We start from the raw sequence: 19,024 nt of genomic DNA, 5'->3' as shown, positions 1-19,024 counted from the left end.
ACAGGAGTGTGTGACTGTTCCAACCATCCTCTTTTTGTGCAAGAGAGCCCTGTTTTCCAGACTGCTAAATTAATTTTTTCCACTTTGAAAATCTGTCACTACTCAAATTACACCAAATCAGGCACAGCAGCATTATTCTCAGAATAATGCGTTTAAAGCTGTGTTACAACTTGGAAGAGGGCTGAGCTCTAAGACACATCCTAGAATCTAGAAAAGTTGTTTTCTGTATGCTGAAGAAAACACAGTTCTTAGTAACACCAGAGCTACTGGGTTGAAGGATGGGATCCTGTCTGAGACGCCTTACCCAAGATCTTTTTATCTCAGAATTGTCACAACTAGAGCTGGAAAGATTATTGATTGGTGGGGAGTGGGGTATATTTTAAATAAAAATGCTCTTTTTCAAAGTTCAAAACTTTAGTGAGAAGGAAGCAGATTTTTTAAAATCCACATGTAAAACATTCTGTTGTTAGAACTTCAAAAACACTTCATACAATTTTCCTGATAAAATTTTACATTTTGAGCAGGATTAGTTGGTTGAGATTGGTCACAAGTCACATAATATTGGCTTTTTTTCCTGTATGTACCTGCTCCGTGCAATCAGGAGAGTTAGCAGAAGCCATTTTGATTCTTTTGAAGAGGGATTGGCACTGGTGGTAGAAGTATGTGCCTCAGTATGTGATGAAGAATTGCCTAATTTTCCATAGACAATTTTAAGAGGCCAGTGATCCTGTTGACAGTCCTCATACTGGTTAAGAGCGTGATCCACCAAAGATGCCAGTGGATGTACAAGTTCTTCCTGTAAAAAGTCAGAAGAGAAGGCAGCACTAGGTAGATATGAAGAGAAAGTGTATGGAGACAGAGAACCATTTAGCCTTGTGGGTTCCTTGGTAATTTCAAATAGTTGATACGAGCATCTGGGGTTGCCTCCCATCCTGGTTTTACCTGGACAGTCCAGTTTTGGGCTTCTGTGTCCAGTTGCCATTTAGGGTTGCTAGGTGCCCAGTTTCAACCAGAAAATCCAGTTGAAAAGGGGACCTTGCAGTGTCCTGTCAGCTGTACTGACTAGATGCCAAAAGCTCAGTTACTGGGAGGTGGAGCTGATCCAGTGAGCAACAGGGGGAGGCGGAGAGAGGAGCATACAACAGGGGCAGGCCCTTGGGGAAAAGAAGAGGAGTAGAGGCAGGGCCTTAGGGGAAGGGCGGAGAAGGCGCAAGGCTTGGTGGAAGAGGCAGCGAAGGGGGCGGGGCCTCATGGGGACAGGTGGAGTAGGGGTGGGGCCTTGGGGGGGAAGAGGCAGACCAGAGGGAGGTGCCTCAGGGTCTGGTTACCAGCAATTAGAAAGGTAGCAGCAACCCTATAAGCATCCCTACTTTGAAATTCTGAGGTGCCCCTGCACTAGATTAATAGATCATTTGGATATGCTGTGGATACTTGTAGTGAGGCGGCCTGGCTCCCAGCCGCCCCGGGGAGGGGCAAATCCCAACAGGGGACGTTTGCAGTCCCCAACACACTGGGCTCGTGTAGTGAGGCGGCCTGGCTCCCAGCCGCCACGGGGAGGGGCGAAACCCCAACAGCGGACGTTTACAAGCCCCTAAGCCAGCCGGTACAAAGGGACCCTGAGGAGCTGCCCAGTTTACTCCTCGCTCAGTATCCCAAGGAGCCTATGGTGTGGGACGCGGTGGAAGATGCCACCACCAAGACAGAGGTACCGGTAGAGGGGAGGTCGGAAGTAGCCCGGGGGCAGCCGACCCTAGTCCGGCTGCGGCACACCCAGAGCCAATGTCAGTGTGTTGCAGCCAGGATCCCCACTGACACAGCAGCAGGCTGCCTGCCGCTGTTAGGACCTCGGGCTGGGACGCAGAGGAGTGGGCAGGCCTGCGGCCCCCCGGCCACTCCACTCATGGGTGGCAGTCTCCCCCTCGCCCCGGCGCTCAGGCCCAGGAGCCTGGGCTTAAACTGAACTGTTTTCTCAGCCCCTGCCTGACAGTCTGAGCCCTGAACTGTGGTTTGCTGCCCCGCCCTGACCTAGGGCCTGGGCTTAATTTACTGTTTGCTCAGCCCTGCCTGAGGGTCTGAGCCCTGAACTGTGGTTTGCTGCCTCGCCCTGACCTGGGGCCTGGGCTTCCAGTACAAGACTATTGGCTCAGCCCCTGCCTGAGGGTCTGAGCCCTGAACTGTGGTTTGCTGCCTCGCCCTGATTTAGGGCCTGGGCTTAAACTGAATTGTTTGCTCAGCCCCTGCCTGAGGGTCTGAGCCCTGAACTATTGTTTGCTGCCCCGCCCTGATTTAGGGCCTGGGCTTAAACTGAACTGTTTGCTCAGCCCCTGCCTGAGGGTCTGAGCCCTGAACAATTGTTTGCTGCCCCGCCCTGACCTAGGGCCTGGGCTTAATTTACTAACTGTTTGCTCAGCCCTGCCTGAGGGTCTGAGCCCTGAACTGTGGTTTGCTGCCTCGCCCTGACCTGGGCTTAATTTACTGAACTGTTTGCTCAGCCCCTCTCTGAGGGTCTGAGCCCTGAACTGTCGTTTGTTGCCCCGCCCTGACCTGGGGCCTGGGCTTCCAGTACAAGACTATTGGCTCAGCCCCTGCCTGAGGGCCTGAGCTCCTAGCTGTTTCCTGACCCACCCAGCTAGGTATTCAACAGCACCAGGCTCGTGTAGTGAGGCAGCCTGGTTCCCAACCGCCCCGGGGAGGGGCGAAACCCCAGCAGTGGATGTTTACAGTCTCCAACGCACCGGGCTCATGTAGTGAGGCGGCCTGGCTCCCAGCTGCCCCAGGGAGGGGTGAAACCCCAACAGCAGACATTTACAATGCTCTGCTGTGTGCTTTTTCACCTGTTTTTGGCTACAGTGAAGTATGGTTTTCCCAATAGTCTATTCTATTAATATGGGTATTTGCACAGCTCTGATTTTTGGTGAATTGATAAATACTTTATATCACAAAAGGACTTTCATAACAGGTGTTAGAATACATCCTACTAGTCATAGTGATTTAGCTCCAAATCCTGACCCCAGGTTATAACCCAGACTGTTTGGCACGTAGGAAGCCACCATAGATCTGGACTGCACACATGAGAGATGTGTGCCCCCCTGCGCAGACTACACAAATAATGCGCCCGCTTCCATGCAGCAGAACTGCTCTGTGCAGCTGAGGAGTGGGGACAGAATTTGCCCCATAATAAACAAAGAAACAGAGGGCTTATTGAGGTCAAATTGTAAACACCGCCCCAAGAAAGCACAGGGATATAGATGTAACAAATGTCTTATGACTGTTTTCTCCAGGCCATAATTGCAAAGAGCCCTATTTCTCAGTGTAGTACTCCTGAAGCTATATCCTTACGTTTGCTAGAATTAAGTGAAGAGGAATCCTCAGAGGACTGGATCTGCTGACTCTTAGAGTTGTTTTGCACCACCAAAGTGCAAATATGAAATGTTGGTAGAGAAATGTCTTTTTTCAATTAAACTAATTGTGCAGTTCAAGTAGGTCCTCATTTAATACATGCTTTGTCCCATGTTCATCCGTATAATTATGGCCTTTATCTGTAATACAGTTGCCAGAGCAGTTCCGCAAGCACTGCACATGGGAAACGTTTTAATGTTCTGCTCCTGCTGTTACCCTTGAAACTAGTACAATTTCTCCTCAAAGAGATGGGGATATTTTAACATTGTCAGCTGGTGCCTCTGGTACAATTTAATGTAATGTGTCAGGGGAATCCTTATGATCATCACACACTGAAAGAAATCTAGTCCTGGTCCTTAAGATACAGATCTATGGCTGTCACTAAACAGCACCATCATTTGTTCTTTATTAGATTGGAATGTTGGAGAAAATCCTGGAATGGAGAAAAGGAGAGTTCAAAGTGGAACCATCACAGGGTTTGTCAGAAATTTGCTGCAGCTGTGCTCCTCTTCACAGATGCATGTTCCAAATCTAACCACCAGCCTTTTGTGTTGCTCAAGATCAAGGGGATTTTCTCAGCAGCTTCCAAAATGGCCTATATTTCTAAATTTGACAATAATATGACCTGTGAACATACCTTAGAGAGAATCTGCAGCTTCACAGCTTTAATGAATGGCTGTAGTTAAGTGTTCTCACGAAAAAATAAAAATTAAATTCATGATTATATTTGTTTCAGCTGTGAGAATGATGACTAAGAAGACAGGGTTGTTTTTCCCCAACACTGAATCAGTTTTAATATCGTTTACAGTAGATGATGGTGTTGAGTAAAAATTCAAAGTTATTTGATATCTTGGAGCATTTTGGTTAAAAGTTGTAAGTACTTACATTGTAATCTAAGGAAAGAAATCTGTAACTCGAACCTAAAATGATTAGTATTAGAGGGGTAGCCGTGTTAGTCTGGATCTGTAAAAGCAGCAAAGAGTCCTGTGGCACCTTATACCGACCAAGCGGGTATTCACCCATGAAAGCTCATGCTCTAACAACATCTGTTAGTCTATAACGTGCCATAGGACTCTTTGCTGCTTCTAATATGATTAGTTCATAATGCCAACTACAGAGACTGAAAATCTTGGCCTAGATAATCTGCTGCACCAACTGCAATAGAACATCAGAATTATGAACACCTCAGGAATGGTGTTTGTTCGTAACTCTGAACAAAACACTATGGTGGTTCTTTCAAAAGTTTACAACTGAACATTGACTTAATACAGCTTTGAAACTTTACTATGCAGAAGAAAAAAATGTTGCTTTCCCTTTATTTTCTTATTAGTTTATATTTATCACAGTACTGTATTATATTTTGCCGTTTTTTGTACTGTATTTTGCCTGATTGCATAATTCCCGTTCCAAATGAGTTGTGTGTTTGACTGTGATCAGTTCATAACTCTGAGGTTCTACTGTGTATTTGTTATACAGCAAAGGTGATTTTCATGGAGTGGGTTAGGGCTCCCTGATTCTCTGAGTGGATCTCACCTGGCCCTGGCCTCAGCATAGCTCAGAGCAGCCTCTGTATCTCTCTTGCTAATCCCAGCTGGCTAAGGGACTGTACACTCGCTGAGCATAACTGGAGGGCACTACCCTCCAGCCATGCCCTATTCTGTTGTGACACATCCAAAACACATTCCTACATTGCAATGGCTAACTACATTGGTTTTGTGTCAGGTGTGAGCTCCTTCATACTGAATGGAATTATTTGCTGGCCAGATTCAACTGCTTTCTAGCCCCTTTGCATTGCTCAGGTGGTACAGAGTAGCCAGAATGTAACCAAGAATCTGTCCCCTTATCTTTGGCTTCAGCTGTGTTTGTCAAAATTGTCTAAAAGAGAAAACTGAAAAGATTAATGTAATAAATCCTCGAGCCATAGAAGAAAAATCTTGTATTGTTTTTCATGATCTAGAAATGAGATAAAGTGACCACATATATAAAAAGCATGACTATCCATTAAACAAATAAGACATTATCTCTGTTGACAAAATAATTATCGGACAATAAATTTTCCCATTTAAACTTTTAAACAGCAAGCTTCTGAATGAAATGAGTAAATGAGGACATAGCTATCTCTGGAGTTGTATTAGGAGCTTTCTCACAGTTAATTCTTTTGTAAACACGAATATCTAAGACATCATTTTTAAAAACATGGCTGTGCAATGCCAAATGATTATGGCTAATCTTTGTTCTTTTTGTAAGCATTTGGTTTGTTTTCTCTACACATGTAGTTGGAAGTTAGAAGGAGGGGGTGATGGGAACAGTTTATGTTAGTCTGTTGACGTAAAAAAGAAAATTTGCTGCTGCTGCTTCCCCCACCCTTTTTTTTTTAAAGAACACTTGCCCAGCAGCATAACTCCACCAGAGAGGTCCTTTGGGGCCATCTGCCTGTCCCAAGTCAGGATAAAGGAGGAGGGTTGGGCGTGGGGCTAGCAACTCCACCTCGTAAAAAACCAACCTGCTACAGAAACGCCAACAATAGAGACAACAGAGACTTTTACCCTGGAAAAAGAACGGTCTTCAACTCGAAGATGCATGACGCTGGGTGGTAAAAGCCCTGAGGAAGCCACTAAGCCGATTACCCTTCTTGCAACCAGGAGGATTACCAAAGGCACATGGAACGTGAGGACCATGTACGAGTCAGGAAAGACGGCGCAGGTTGCAGCAGAGATGAGGAGCAACAACCTGACCCTATTAGGCATTAGCGAGACAAGATAGACGCAAGCGGGACATAGACGACTGTTGACAGGAGAGCTGTTGCTGTATTCAGGACATGAAGAGAGCGAAGCACCCCACATATAGGGAGTAGGCTTCATGTTGTCCAAGCAGGCACAGAGAGCACTGATTGGTTGGGAGGCACATGGTCCCAGGATCATCACAGCATCCTTCAGAACTAAAATGAAGAGGATTAAGATGAATGTTGTTCAGTGCTATGCTCCAACTAATGACAGCGAAGAGGAGGACAAAGATTATTTTTACAACAGACTCCAGAAAATATTAGAGATTCTCCCAGACAAAGACATCATCATCCTTATGGGAGACTTTAATGCCAAAATTGGACCTGACAACACAGGATACGAACAAGTCATGGGGACCCACGCTCTGGGAGAGATGAGTGAGAATGGAGAGAGATTTGTGGATCTGTGTGCACTTAACAACCTGGTCATAGGAGGTAGCATCTTTCCTCACAAGCGGATCCACAAGAGTACCTGGGTATCACCAGCAGGCATGACAGAAAATCAGATTGATCATGTCTGCATTAGCAAGAAGTTCAGAAGATCCTTGCAGGACGTTAGAGTTAGAAGAGGAGCAGACGTGGCGTCCGACCATCACTTAGTGGTGGCCAGATTGAAGCTGAAGCTGAAGAAGAACTGGATAGACGCGTCAGACAGAAGAGTGAAGTACAACGTCAGCCTTCTGAAGGACCATAAGACCAAGGAAGATTTTGGACTGACGCTGAAGAATAAGTTTTCAGTATTACAGGATCGGTCTGAGGAAGAGGAAGACAGTGTACTAAACAGATGGCAGAAAGTGAGAGAGACACTTAGGTCAGTATGCCAGGAAGTGCTTGGAATTAAGAAACACCAGCAGAAAGAGTGGATCACAGCAGAGACCTTGATCAAGAAAGAAGACAGAAAGAAGAAGAAGGCAGCAGTCAATAAGAGCAGGACTAGAGCAGCAAAGGCCAAAGCTCAAAAAGAGTATGCTGAAGCCCACAGAGCAGTGAAGAGGAATATCAGGAAGGACAACAGAGAGTATGTGGATGGACTGGCAGCAGAAGCGGAGCAGGCAGCATACAGCGGTAATATGAAACACCTGTATGATACTACCAAGCGACTGTCTGGAAAGTTCAGCAAGCCAGAACATCCCATTAAAGACAAGCAGGGAAAGTCTATAACAGGAATAGAACAACAGGTGAACAGATGGGCGGAGCACTTTGAGGAACTCCTGAACAGACCAGCACCACCAAATCCATCAGATATCAACCCAGCCAACGAGGACCTTCCAATTAATTGCGATAAACCAACCAGAGATGAGATGAGAAAAGCCATCACCATGATGAAGAATAGGAAGGCGGCTGGACCTGATGACATCCCAGCAGAGGCCCTGAAAGCAGACCTGGATGCTTCAGTGGAAATGCTGTACCCTCTCTTTGAGAAGATATGGGAAGAAGAAATGATTCTGGTAGACTGGAAAGAGGGATATCTCATCAAAATCCCCAAGAAAGGAGATCTTAGCAACTGTGCCAATTATAGAGGAATCACACTCCTGTCGGTGCCAAGGAAGGTCTTCAACCGAGTCCTCTTAGAGAGAATGAAGGATGCCGTCGATCCACAGCCACGAGATGAACAGGCAGGTTTCCGGCAGAATAGATCATGTACGGACCAGATAGCAACGCTTCGCATCATAGTCGAGCAGTCTATGGAGTGGAACTCCTCGTTGTACATCAACTTTGTTGATTATGAGAAAGCGTTCGTTAGCGTGGATCGAGAGAGCCTCTGGAAGCTCCTTCAGCACTACAGCATCCCAGCAAAGGTGGTCAATCTGATCAAGAATTCATATGACGGCATACACTGTAGAGTGATCCATGGAGGGCAGCTTACTGACAGCTTCCAGGTGCAAACTGGAGTCAGGCAAGGATGCTTGTTGTCACCACTTCTCTTTCTCCTCGTCATCGATTGGATTATGAAGACATCCACTTACGAGTGTAGGAACGGAATCCAGTGGACGTTGTGGACCCAGCTTGATGACCTGGACTTTGCTGACGACCTTGCGCTCCTTTCGCACAGTAAACAGCAGATGCAAGAGAAGACCAACGTAGTGGCAGCCACGTCATCACAGGTTGGCCTCAACATTCACAAGGACAAGACCAAGATCCTTAGGATTAACTCCATCAGCAATGACCCAGTCATACTGAATGGAAGCCCCCTGGAAGAAGTGCAGTCCTTCACCTACCTAGGTAGCATCATCGACCAGCAGGGAGGGCACAGGCGCAGACATCAAAGTAAGGATTGGTAAGGCAAGAGCAGCCTTCTTACAGCTCAAGAACATCTGGAGCTCCAGAGAGCTGTCTTTGGCAATAAAAATTCCAATGTTCAACTCCAATGTGAAATCAGTCCTACTGTATGGAGCTGAAACCTGGAGGACAACCAAAATAACCATCAGGAAGATCCAGACCTTCATTAATAGCTGCCTCAGAAGGATTCTCCAGATCCGCTGGCCAGACACCATCAGTAACATCCACCTCTTGGAGAGGACCTGTCAACTCCCAGCAGAGGAAGAAATCAGAAGGAGAAGGTGGGGTTGGATAGGACAATACACTACGTAAGCAGCCAACTAACATCACCAGACAGGCACTGTGGTGGAAACCCCAAGGCAAGCGGAAAAGAGGCCATCCAAGAAACACCTGGCGACGCGACCTTCAGGCTGATAGCAAAAAAATGGGCTATACCTGGAACCAGCTAGAGCGAATGGCCCAGGATAGAGGACTCTGGAGATCTGTGGTTGGCGGCCCATACCCCGATTGGGGTGACGGGCATGAGTGAGTGAGTGTGCCCAGCAGCATGCAAATTTTCAAGTTAATTGGTGCTAAGTAATCTTTAAAACCCCATAGTAGGGCATAATAATTTAAAGGAAGAAATTATTAAATGTTCAAACCTCTTTCTTTGTATTTTGAGAAACCAATTAATAAAAAAAATACTATAAAACAGTTAAACAGAGACTCATCTGCATAGCCTGGACAACCCAACTCCAGTTTGTAGAAGTCAAATAATCTCAATCCCTTTTTGCTAGTTCTTGTGACATGAAAGGCTGGCTGCAGAGCTGGTTGGAATTGGTGCCTGGTTAATAGCCTCAGTTAAGGGCATTCCTTGAGTGGCACAGTGCTGCTGCACTTCCCTCACAGACACTCCTGTGTAAGTTGTTCTGGGAGCGTTCCAAGGAAGAGAGGACATGGTCAGGACACCAAAGCATCTGGCTGTTTTTGTATGTAAAAATGGGACTCTTAGGGACTGTTTTAGCTGAGAATAAATGCAGTTCTTTGCCTACAATAAATTACCCTGGAAACCAAAAACCAGGTACTGTACCTACAGAATCAGTGTGTGAAAGGTGGTTCCCTCTTCCAGCTGTGACACAGTTATTTTACTCTCCCTTCTGTGTATTACTTATCTAGAAAAAATTTTCCTTCCAGATTTGAACTTTTCTATTTGCCAGCCATTGATATCCTCCTCCTCCCCAACCCCTACACACCCTTTACTAAATGAAGATGAAACTGATCTGGCTGTGTTCAACTCGAAGTATTTTCTTATTACAAAATAACTTTGTGTACCCATACCATTTGACTGATTTTTAGATCAGCTCTGGGGAACGTGTTTGGTAATTAACTACCATTCTAGAGCCAAAGCAGGGAACAGAGACCTTTTTGTGGGCCTGCCAAAAATTAGTGGCTAATGTTTTGCTTATTTTTATTTTTAATTTCTTGGTGATGGACTGGTAGGTTTTAAAAAATTACAACCTATAGGATAGGTCTTGTCAGATTTTGTAACAATTTAAAGATATGTCAAATTTAGGGCCTCAAAACCTTTACAGTGTATTTCTGAAAAACTGTCTTCTGGTTGCATTGCACTTGAGAATTCTAGGAACAAAAGTGGAGTGCTCGTTTTACATATTAGCATGTGAATGCCAGTATTATTTTTGTCTCATTGAAGTTCCATAGTAAAATCAGTGAGTTTAAGGCCAGAAGGGACCACCAGATCATCAAATCTGATCTCCTGTAAATCACAGGCCACCAGCACCATCCAGTACAACACACTAAACCCAACAACCAAAATTAAACCAAAGTATTACAGACTGCAGGAGACTAAACTAATTATGTGCCAGTGGCACAGAATAGGAGGGACCAAAGTGCACCAGTGCTCATGGCCCCCATAAAGGAAGGGAAATGATTAAGTGAGATATACCCAGATACTCCTGGCATGTGACCGACACTCATACACTGAAGAGGAAGGTGAAAATTCTCTAAGGTCACTGCCAATCTGAGCTGGAGGAAAATTCCTTCCCAACCCCACATATGGCCATCAGTTAGACCCTGGGCATGTGAGCAGGAACCAGCCAGCCAAGCATATGAGAGGGAGGGAGGGAGAGAGAGAGGGAATCCATGGTGCCACCTCAGCACATCAGCTTTCCCTGTCCAATATCCCATCTCCAGCCATGGCCATACTGGTGCCCAAGGGGCCAATCCAAATTCCATTTAAGTCACTGGAATTGGATTGGGCTTCAAGATCTGAAAGAGCTCAATCTTGTAAATCATAGACTCATAGACTCTAGGAATGGAAGGGACCTCGAGAGGTCATCGAGTCCAGTCCCCTGCCCTCATGGCAGGACCAAATACTGTCTAGACCATCCCTAATAGACATTTATCTAACCTACTCTTAAATATCTCCAGAGATGGAGATTCCACAACTTCCCTAGGCAATCTATTCCAGTGTTTAACTACCCTGACAGTTAGGAACTTTTTCCTAATGTCCAACCTAAATCTTCCTTGCTGCAGTTTAAACCCATTGCTTCTTGTTCTATCATTGGAGGCTAAGGTGAACAAGTTTTCTCCCTCCTCCTGATGACACCCTTTTAGATACCTGAAAACTGCTATCATGTCCCCTCTCAGTCTTCTCTTTTCCAAACTAAACAAACCCAATTCCTTCAGCCTTCCTTCATAGGTCATGTTCTCAAGACCTTTAATCATTCTTGTTGCTCTTCTCTGGACCCTCTCCAGTTTCTCCACATCTTCCTTGAAATGCGGTGCCCAGAACTGGACACAATACTCCAGTTGAGGCCTAACCAGCGCAGAGTAAAGCGGAAGAATGACTTCTCGTGTCTTGTTTACAACACACCTGTTAATGCATCCCAGAATCATGTTTGCTTTTTTTGCAACAGTATCACACTGTTGACTCATATTAAGCTTGTGGTCTGCTATGACCCCTAGATCTCTTTCTGCCATACTCCCTCCTAGATAGTCTCTTCCCATTCTGTATGTGTGAAACTGATTGTTCCTTCCTAGGTGCAGCACTTTGCATTTATCTTTATTGAACTTCATCGTGTTTACCTCAGACCATTTCTCCAATTTGTCCAGATCATTTTGAATTTTGACCCTGTCCTCCAAAGCAGTTGCAATCCCTCCCAGTTTGGTATCGTCCGCAAACTTAATAAGCGTACTTTCTATGCCAACATCTAAATCGTTGATGAAGATATTGAACAGAACCGGTCCCAAAACAGACCCCTGCGGAACCCCACTTGTTATACCTTTCCAGCAGGATTGGGAGCCATTAACAACCACTCTCTGAGTACGGTTATCCAGCCAGTTATGCACCCACCTTATAGTAGCCCCATCTAAATTGTACTTTCATAGTTTGTCTATAAGAATATCATGCGAGACTGTATCAAATGCCTTACTAAAGTCTAGGTATATCACATCCACCGCTTCTCCTTTATCCACAGGCTCGTTATCCTATCAAAGAACGCTATCAGATTAGTTTGACACGATTTGTTCTTTACAAATCCATGCTGGCTATTCCCTATCACCTTACCACCTTTCAAGTGTTTGCAGATGATTTCTTTGATTACCTGCTCCATTATCTTCCCTGGCACAGAAGTTAAACTAACTGGTCTGTAGTTTCCTGGGTTGTTTTTATTTCCCTTTTTACAGATGGGCACTATATTTGCCCCCTTCCAGTCTTCTGGAATCTCCCCCGTCTCCCATGATTTCCCAAAGATAATAGCTAGAGGCTCAGATACCTCTTCTATTAACTCCTTGAGTATTCTAGGATGCATTTCATCAGGCCCTGGTGACTTGCAGGCATCTAACTTTTCTAAGTGATTTTTTACTTGCTCTTTTCTTATTTTCTCTTCTAAACCTACCCTCTTCCCCGTAAGCATTCACTATACTAGACATTCCTTCAGACTTCTCAGTGAAGACTGAAACAAAGAAGTCATTAAGCATCTCTGCCATTTCCAAGTCTCCCGTTACTGTTTCCCCCTCCTCATTGAGCAGTGGGCCTACCCTGTCCTTAGTCTTCCTCTTGCTTCTAATGTATTGATAAAAAGTCTTCTTGTTTCCCTTTATTCCCATAGCTAGTTTGAGTTCATTTTGTGCCTTTGCTTTTCTAATCTTGCCTCTGCATTCCTGTGTTATTTGCCTATATTCATCCTTCGTGATCTGACCTTGTTTCCATTTTTTATATGACACCTTTTTATTTTGTAGGTCACGCAAGATCTCAAGAGTAAGCCAAGGTGGTCTTTTGCCACATTTTCTATCTTTCCTAACCATCGGAATAACTTGCTTTTGGGCCCTTAATAGCGTCCCTTTGAAAAACTGCCAACTTTCCTCAGTTGTTTTTCCCCTCAGTCTTAATTCCCATGGGACCTTACCTATCAGCTCTCTGAGCTTACCAAAATCCGCCTTCCTGAAATCCATTGTCTCTATTCTGCTGTACTCCCTTCTACCCTTCCTTAGAATTGCAAATTCTATGATTTCATGATCACTTTCACCCAAGCTTCCTTCTACTTTCAAATTCTCAGCAAGTTCCTCCCTGTTTGTTAAAATCAAGTCTAGAACAGCTTCCCCCCTAGTAGCTTTTTCAACTTTCTGAAATAAAAAGTTGTCTGCAATGCAGTCCAGGAACTTATTGGATAGTCTGTGCCCCGCGGTGTTATTTTCCCAACATATATCTGGATAGTTGAAGTCCCCCATCACCACCAAATCTTGGGCTTTGGATGATTTTGTTAGTTGTTTGAAAAAAGCCTCATCCACCTCTTCCACCTGATTAGGTGGCCTGTAGTAGACTCCCAGCACGACATCACCTGTGTTTTTTACCCCTTTTAGCCTAACCCAGAGACTCTCCACACTTCCGTCTCCTATGTCCATCTCCACCTCAGTCCAAGTGTGTACATTTTTAATATATAAGGCAACACCTCCTCCCTTTTTTCCCTGTCTATCCTTCCTGAGCAAACTATACCCATCCACACCAACATTCCAGTCGTGTGTATTATCCCACCAAGTTTCAGTAATGCCAATAATGTCATAGTTGTATTTATTTATTAGCACTTCCAGTTCTTCCTGCTTATTACCCATACTTCTTGCATTTGTATATAGGCATCTAAGATACTGGTTTGATCTTGCCTCCCAGCTTTGCCCTGACCCTCCTTCCTCTCTGCCATTATAGCCCGTGCTCCCTCCTGTTTCCAACCCATCTCCCAGGTCTTGTTCCCCACTTACCTGTGGGCTTTGCTACCTGTTAGTAGTCCTTACTCATACAAGTAGTTCCATTAGAGTTATGCCTAGTCTGCCTCTTCTATACACTCCCTACACTTGGAGCCCCAGAACCACGGAAGATTCTTATAAAGTCCAATATACGGAGTCCATTGTCACAAAGTGTGCAGTGAGAGATGATGGCATTTAATTAGTGAATGGCAGGACTCCTGGTTGTTAAAGTCTTTTAGGAGGACAGATAGATAAAATTATACACATCTATGATAATGTTAGTAGTAATTTAAAAAAAATAGCTGGATGGGGGCAGGAAGAGGGATATGAGTTCAAAACAAATAGATGGTGAACTAGAGCTTTTACTTTATTTACTAAAATCTGACAACCTTCAACTTTATTTTATTCTGCTCCCATAAGCCCCACTTTTGTATAATGTCCGATTTCAGAAAAATTGTTACTTTGTGAAGAAAAATGTGAATTTCCCAATTTCTGAATTTCAAGGAATGTTGAAAGACAGCCTGAAGTCTGGCTAGACATCAAAATGTTATCTTATATTGATTCACTTAACCTCATTTCAGTATTTGATTAATTCTCAATGGAATCTCTGTTAAACTTCTCTCTACCTGGTCAATATACTGGATAACCATATTGTGAATCAAATAGCTTTTCATTTATACTTTTTTAATATTTATCTTAAAGAAATCTATACTCTGAGACCAAAACCATATCTTTTAAAAGAATTAGTAGCACAATATGAAAGGATAATTTTGGTAGCTAGTGAACTGTGATGTCTGCTGTGTTGCACAATGTCACAGATTCTTCTTTGATGCATAAACAGTCAGGAAAGTCCTGATTCCAAACGCCAGGGGATATTTTTACATTGGGTAGCATTTATAGTAAGTATCACATGTGAAGGGCTTTTACAGTTTTGTGGGGATGATTTTGCTGAATATTTGTTAATGCTCTTTGAAGTGACAGACTAGCCATAAAGAAAGCCGGTATTGTAGTTTTCTTAAAATAATTTTACCTACGCTATTTTAGTACTAGGTTGTTCTAAATGAGAATGGGAATTATGGAAAAATCTGTAGTAGCTTTGAAACACAGATAAGCATGCACAGTTTTGAAGGAACACAAGCTCATTTGGCATGTACTTTGTAATATTAAGAAGATATCAACTCAGTTTCCCAGATGTCAAAGAATAATTAATTAAACTACTGTGGTACTAGCCAGTGCTGAATGTTTTAATATTATTTAAGTTTTTTGTTGGCATTTTGAAGATTACATTTAATTTCATCTGGGACAAATTCATGAAGACATTTTAGGAGGGAAGAGCAAACTCATTGAGCTTCCTTTTCTCTTTCTTGAAATAGCATTCTTATGCCACTGGTTCCAGAAACAAGTATGCCAGCTTTTCAAACTTGGGTACCGAACCAAGGCTCCCAAGTGCACAGTTCTCAAGTCAGAGCACCTCACTATACTACTGCTCTCGGTTTAGCCACTTGAAAAATGCAACTGCTGTAGGAGAAATCATAGACAGGCTTTACAGATGACATCTTCACCCTAGAAATATTATAATTATTTTTTCCTGATTATCATGAGCTTACCCACAATCAGTGCATGCAGGCGCTCGTGTGATTGGTTATTTTGTGAGTGGGAGGCGTGCATGGCCTTTTGCTCCTCTTCTGGGTCCACTTCTACATGTTGTACAACTGCATGCTGCAATATGACACTTAGTACGTTAGAAAAGACAAACATCTTAATAATTTAGAAAAGACAAAAAATTTTCCAACCTGATATTGGGTTTCCAGGGTAAACTTTTGGAGAGCTTTCAGCAGCCCTATCTCCCCGCCCCCCAAAGCAAATTATGTGATGCACCGTACACATGTGTGTGCACGCACACATATGGGTTCGGTTTAGAATAAATATTATTGCAATATTTGAAAAATCCTTTTGCTGCTACATCCTTGGCTAGACATAGTTATACTTAGCCCATACCTGGAATTACATCTTCAGAGGGCTTTATTAATCGATTAAGTCTGGACATCCCTATGGGCTAGGTAAGAAACTATTATTGCCCCCACCCCAGGGAACCTGAGGCAGAGAGGCTAGCAGGCCTAGGGTCCAGACATCAAAGTGTGACAGCTAATCATTCCGTGAAGAAATGTGCCATTGAGACAAACTTGTGCTGGGGAAGAAATGGGCAGAGACCTGTGGCCGGGGCCAGCGCTCAGACCCTGCTGAGGGCAGTGACATCATGACACGCCACCGCCTCAGAACCCAGAGCCTCAAGGTTCCGAGTCTTTAATCTTGTCGCTGCATCTCCCCAGGCCGTGGAGAAGCCGCGTGTTGTCCTGCTCGCGGTTACATAAGCGCCCATGGTCCGGAGGGCGGCGGTGGGGATTTGTGGCGCGCGCGCGCTATGCTCTTGCCCAGGGCAGGTGGCGGTGACATGTGGGGGAGAAGCCGAGAGGGCTCCGGCCCTACGTGTTTGCTCCTTAAGCCGTAAACGGAGCTCAGCGGAGGCGACTGCGAAAGCTCCGTGCCGGGTTTTCTGCCGCTCCCCCCTCCGTGCACACACAACACGCGGCTGCCCGACTCCGGCTGGTGGGCAGCAGCAGGGCTCTCGCTCGCCTGCTGCTCCTGGGATGCCACACAGGGAAGTCTGGAACATCACGGGGGGGCTCTAAAATACCCCTGGTCTGGGGGGAGGGGCAGGGGAGAGGGGTTCCCCGAGAGCAGCAGCCCCGGACTCTGCTTCTCGCCGCTGCGGGAGGAGGAGCTGGGAACACAGGAAACGTGGTGGCCGCACACACGGCAGCAGCCGCGCTGATTCATTTCTGCTCGGAGCCTTCACGGGGGGAGGGGAGGCGAGGCGAGGCGGCGCTGCCTGTCTCCAGCCTGGGGAAGGCAAAGCGCCCTGCATCCGCCGTCCCGGAGGAGAGAGGAGACGAGCCACGGGCACCGGGCGCTGCTGCCTCCCGCCAGCATCATGCAGTCTAGGGGCCGCTTGAGAGACTGAGCCCACAGCAAACGAGCCTGCCGAGTGTCTCCGCAGAATTTGGTTTCGACCATTGACTTTAAGGCGGAAAGAAGGAGGCTGGAGACTGTTACCCAGACAGTTCCTTTGTGGGTCCAGCCGGAGTCTGAAGCCTGCCCTCCCCCAGTGCCCTGCGTTAGCAATATGAAGGAGCAGCACTCATGTGTGGGCACTGGGCATCTGAGCATGGCTGGGTATGGCAGGATGGACCCTTTGGAGCTTGCTGTTAGCCCTGTGAAGCGCTTGAGAACTGAGTACTCCTTTCCCTATCTCTTCGCAGAGGAGGCCTACCAAAAACTGGCCAGCGAGACCCTGGAGGAGCTGGACTGGTGCCTGGACCAGCTGGAGACCCTGCAAACCAGGCACTCCGTCAGTGAAATGGCCTCGAACAAGGTAGGACCCATCGGACTCCCTTGCCCCCTATTTCTCCTCCTCACTTGCTACCAAAGCTGGAAATCCAGTGGATAGTTTTTAGCCAGGTACAAAATGCATCAGACTACATCCAGAGTCCCGTTCTCCTGGCCACACTGGAGTTTAGCCATGCAATTCCCAGTAAAAAAACTTTAATGCATCTCTGAGCTTCTTTTTAACATGCATTAAGCTGTTTAATTAAAAAGAACAAAACCCCGAATGTTTGTAAATGAAGGAGCTGTTATCCTTAACTAAAATGTTCATGGGTTTGTTGACCCTGACATCTAGTATTACTGCATATGAGTGGCTCAACCAAGGATCCTCGTGCAAAGTTCTGTTTCTGATGGGGTGTGTGCATTCATAGAGGAGGGATGCTGAAAACAAATAGTTTTGAAACTTTGGTATATTGTTAAAGGGAAATTCTCTGAATACTATTTTAAAAAAAGATGCAGTGGACTAAGAAACGAAAATAGTTGTACTGGGCTTAAAATATGAATCTGAAAGATTGCTCCTGTAGTTTGTGCAGATTCCTTTGGCTGTACATTTCAAGGCACATTTTGAAAGTGATGAAACATTAGGTGTTGGAAGTTAAACTATTTCTCTATTTCTGTTTGAGTTTAAAATAAGGGATATTATATTTGATTGCCGACCATTACAATCTTTTCTGTTATTCATTCTTGCCACACACATTTTCTTGTGAGCCAAGAAAATGGTATATTTCAATATCAGAAGGTAGTTGTCTACAATGGAGAGGTACAAGATTGTAAGCAACCTTGTGCCAGAGAGTAAACGTCTGAAAAGGTGATAATGAAGATACCACTCTATTCAATACAATTTTATTTTAAGTGGTACAGACCCTATTTTAGCTGTAAATATTGATGCTAATATATAGCATAATATTGTTTATTACTAATGTTTGGAAGGGAAAAGAGCATATATTTTCAAATTTTCTGCAGAGAATAAGCCTTCCAGATAGCCCATTTCACCATCCTACTTTCCTCTGTGCCCTCAAGGCCACAGGCTGAATATTCGGCTAATATTGATGGTGTTCATTTTAGTGGGCTTTACCTGACCTTACTGAGAATTAATTTTACATCTGTAATAAGCAGAACTTGCTACAAGGTACTTTGGAAAGTGTATGTTTTCTCCATGTTTGTAATCACTCTAGAGAAAGGGGGGGTTAATTGTAACAAATAAAATACACTTCTTTCCTCTATTCCGCCTATGCAAACAGCTGATTGACCTTTTAATAAACTTTTATTATTTTGAATGAGTTTAATTTTTTTCAGAAAATCAAGAAAAACAAATAAGGTCTTTCTTAATATAATCTCTTTTATTTTACCTTTCTGCTTTCTTGTTTTGACTGCCATTCCCAACTTTGTCACTAGTTTTCATCAGTTGCCTTTTGTTTAACTGGATACTCTTCTGTGGCTGTTCATAAGATGTTAAGCATTTTAACTTTTATGCTGCTTTAGCTCCATAATATATCCAGTAAATTTCTCAGTGACTGTTTATACTTCTCCTGTCTTCGCAGTCTCTCTGGTTCTGGTCAGCTGGTTATTTCTACTGCTTTTATGATTCGAAAGTAAAACTGACAGCAAGAGACAGAAGCACAAAAGAGAGATGGTGTAAAGCTCAACATTTCCCAAACTTTTAAAACAGTTTTGTACCAAATTGTTTAGCAACAATTCAAGCAGGATCTGATCCTGAGATACTGAGCTTCTACTTGCAGATAGTCATCACCTCAGAACTGGTTCTTATTTTTTTACTGTAAATCAAGAGATACTGGGTCTGTTCCAGCTCCTATTAAATTCAGTGGCAAAACTCCCATATTTAAAAAGGGAGCAGGATCAGTGCTTCAGTTAGGGCCTGAT

General features: G+C 44.5%; 1 protein-coding gene across 7 annotated transcripts in view; it reads left to right on the top strand.

The window, feature by feature from the left end:
- PDE4D (phosphodiesterase 4D) overlaps positions 1 to 19,024 on the top strand; it is a 1,077,829-nt gene that overhangs the window by 983,799 nt on the left and 75,006 nt on the right. For 6 of the 7 annotated variants that reach the window (XM_050946931.1, XM_050946933.1, XM_050946932.1 and 3 more), the window contains one exon: positions 17,020 to 17,132. In XM_050946931.1, coding sequence (XP_050802888.1) covers positions 17,020 to 17,132 — 113 coding nt within the window. Of the gene's footprint in view, positions 1 to 16,071; positions 16,934 to 17,019; positions 17,133 to 19,024 lie in introns of those variants that run through there. The other variant, XM_050946938.1, reaches the window with a different exon arrangement.

Source organism: Gopherus flavomarginatus, chromosome 3 (assembly GCF_025201925.1).
Source record: "Gopherus flavomarginatus isolate rGopFla2 chromosome 3, rGopFla2.mat.asm, whole genome shotgun sequence".
Lineage (NCBI taxonomy): Eukaryota > Metazoa > Chordata > Testudines > Testudinidae > Gopherus > Gopherus flavomarginatus.
This window is presented reverse-complemented; position numbering and strand designations above follow the sequence as displayed.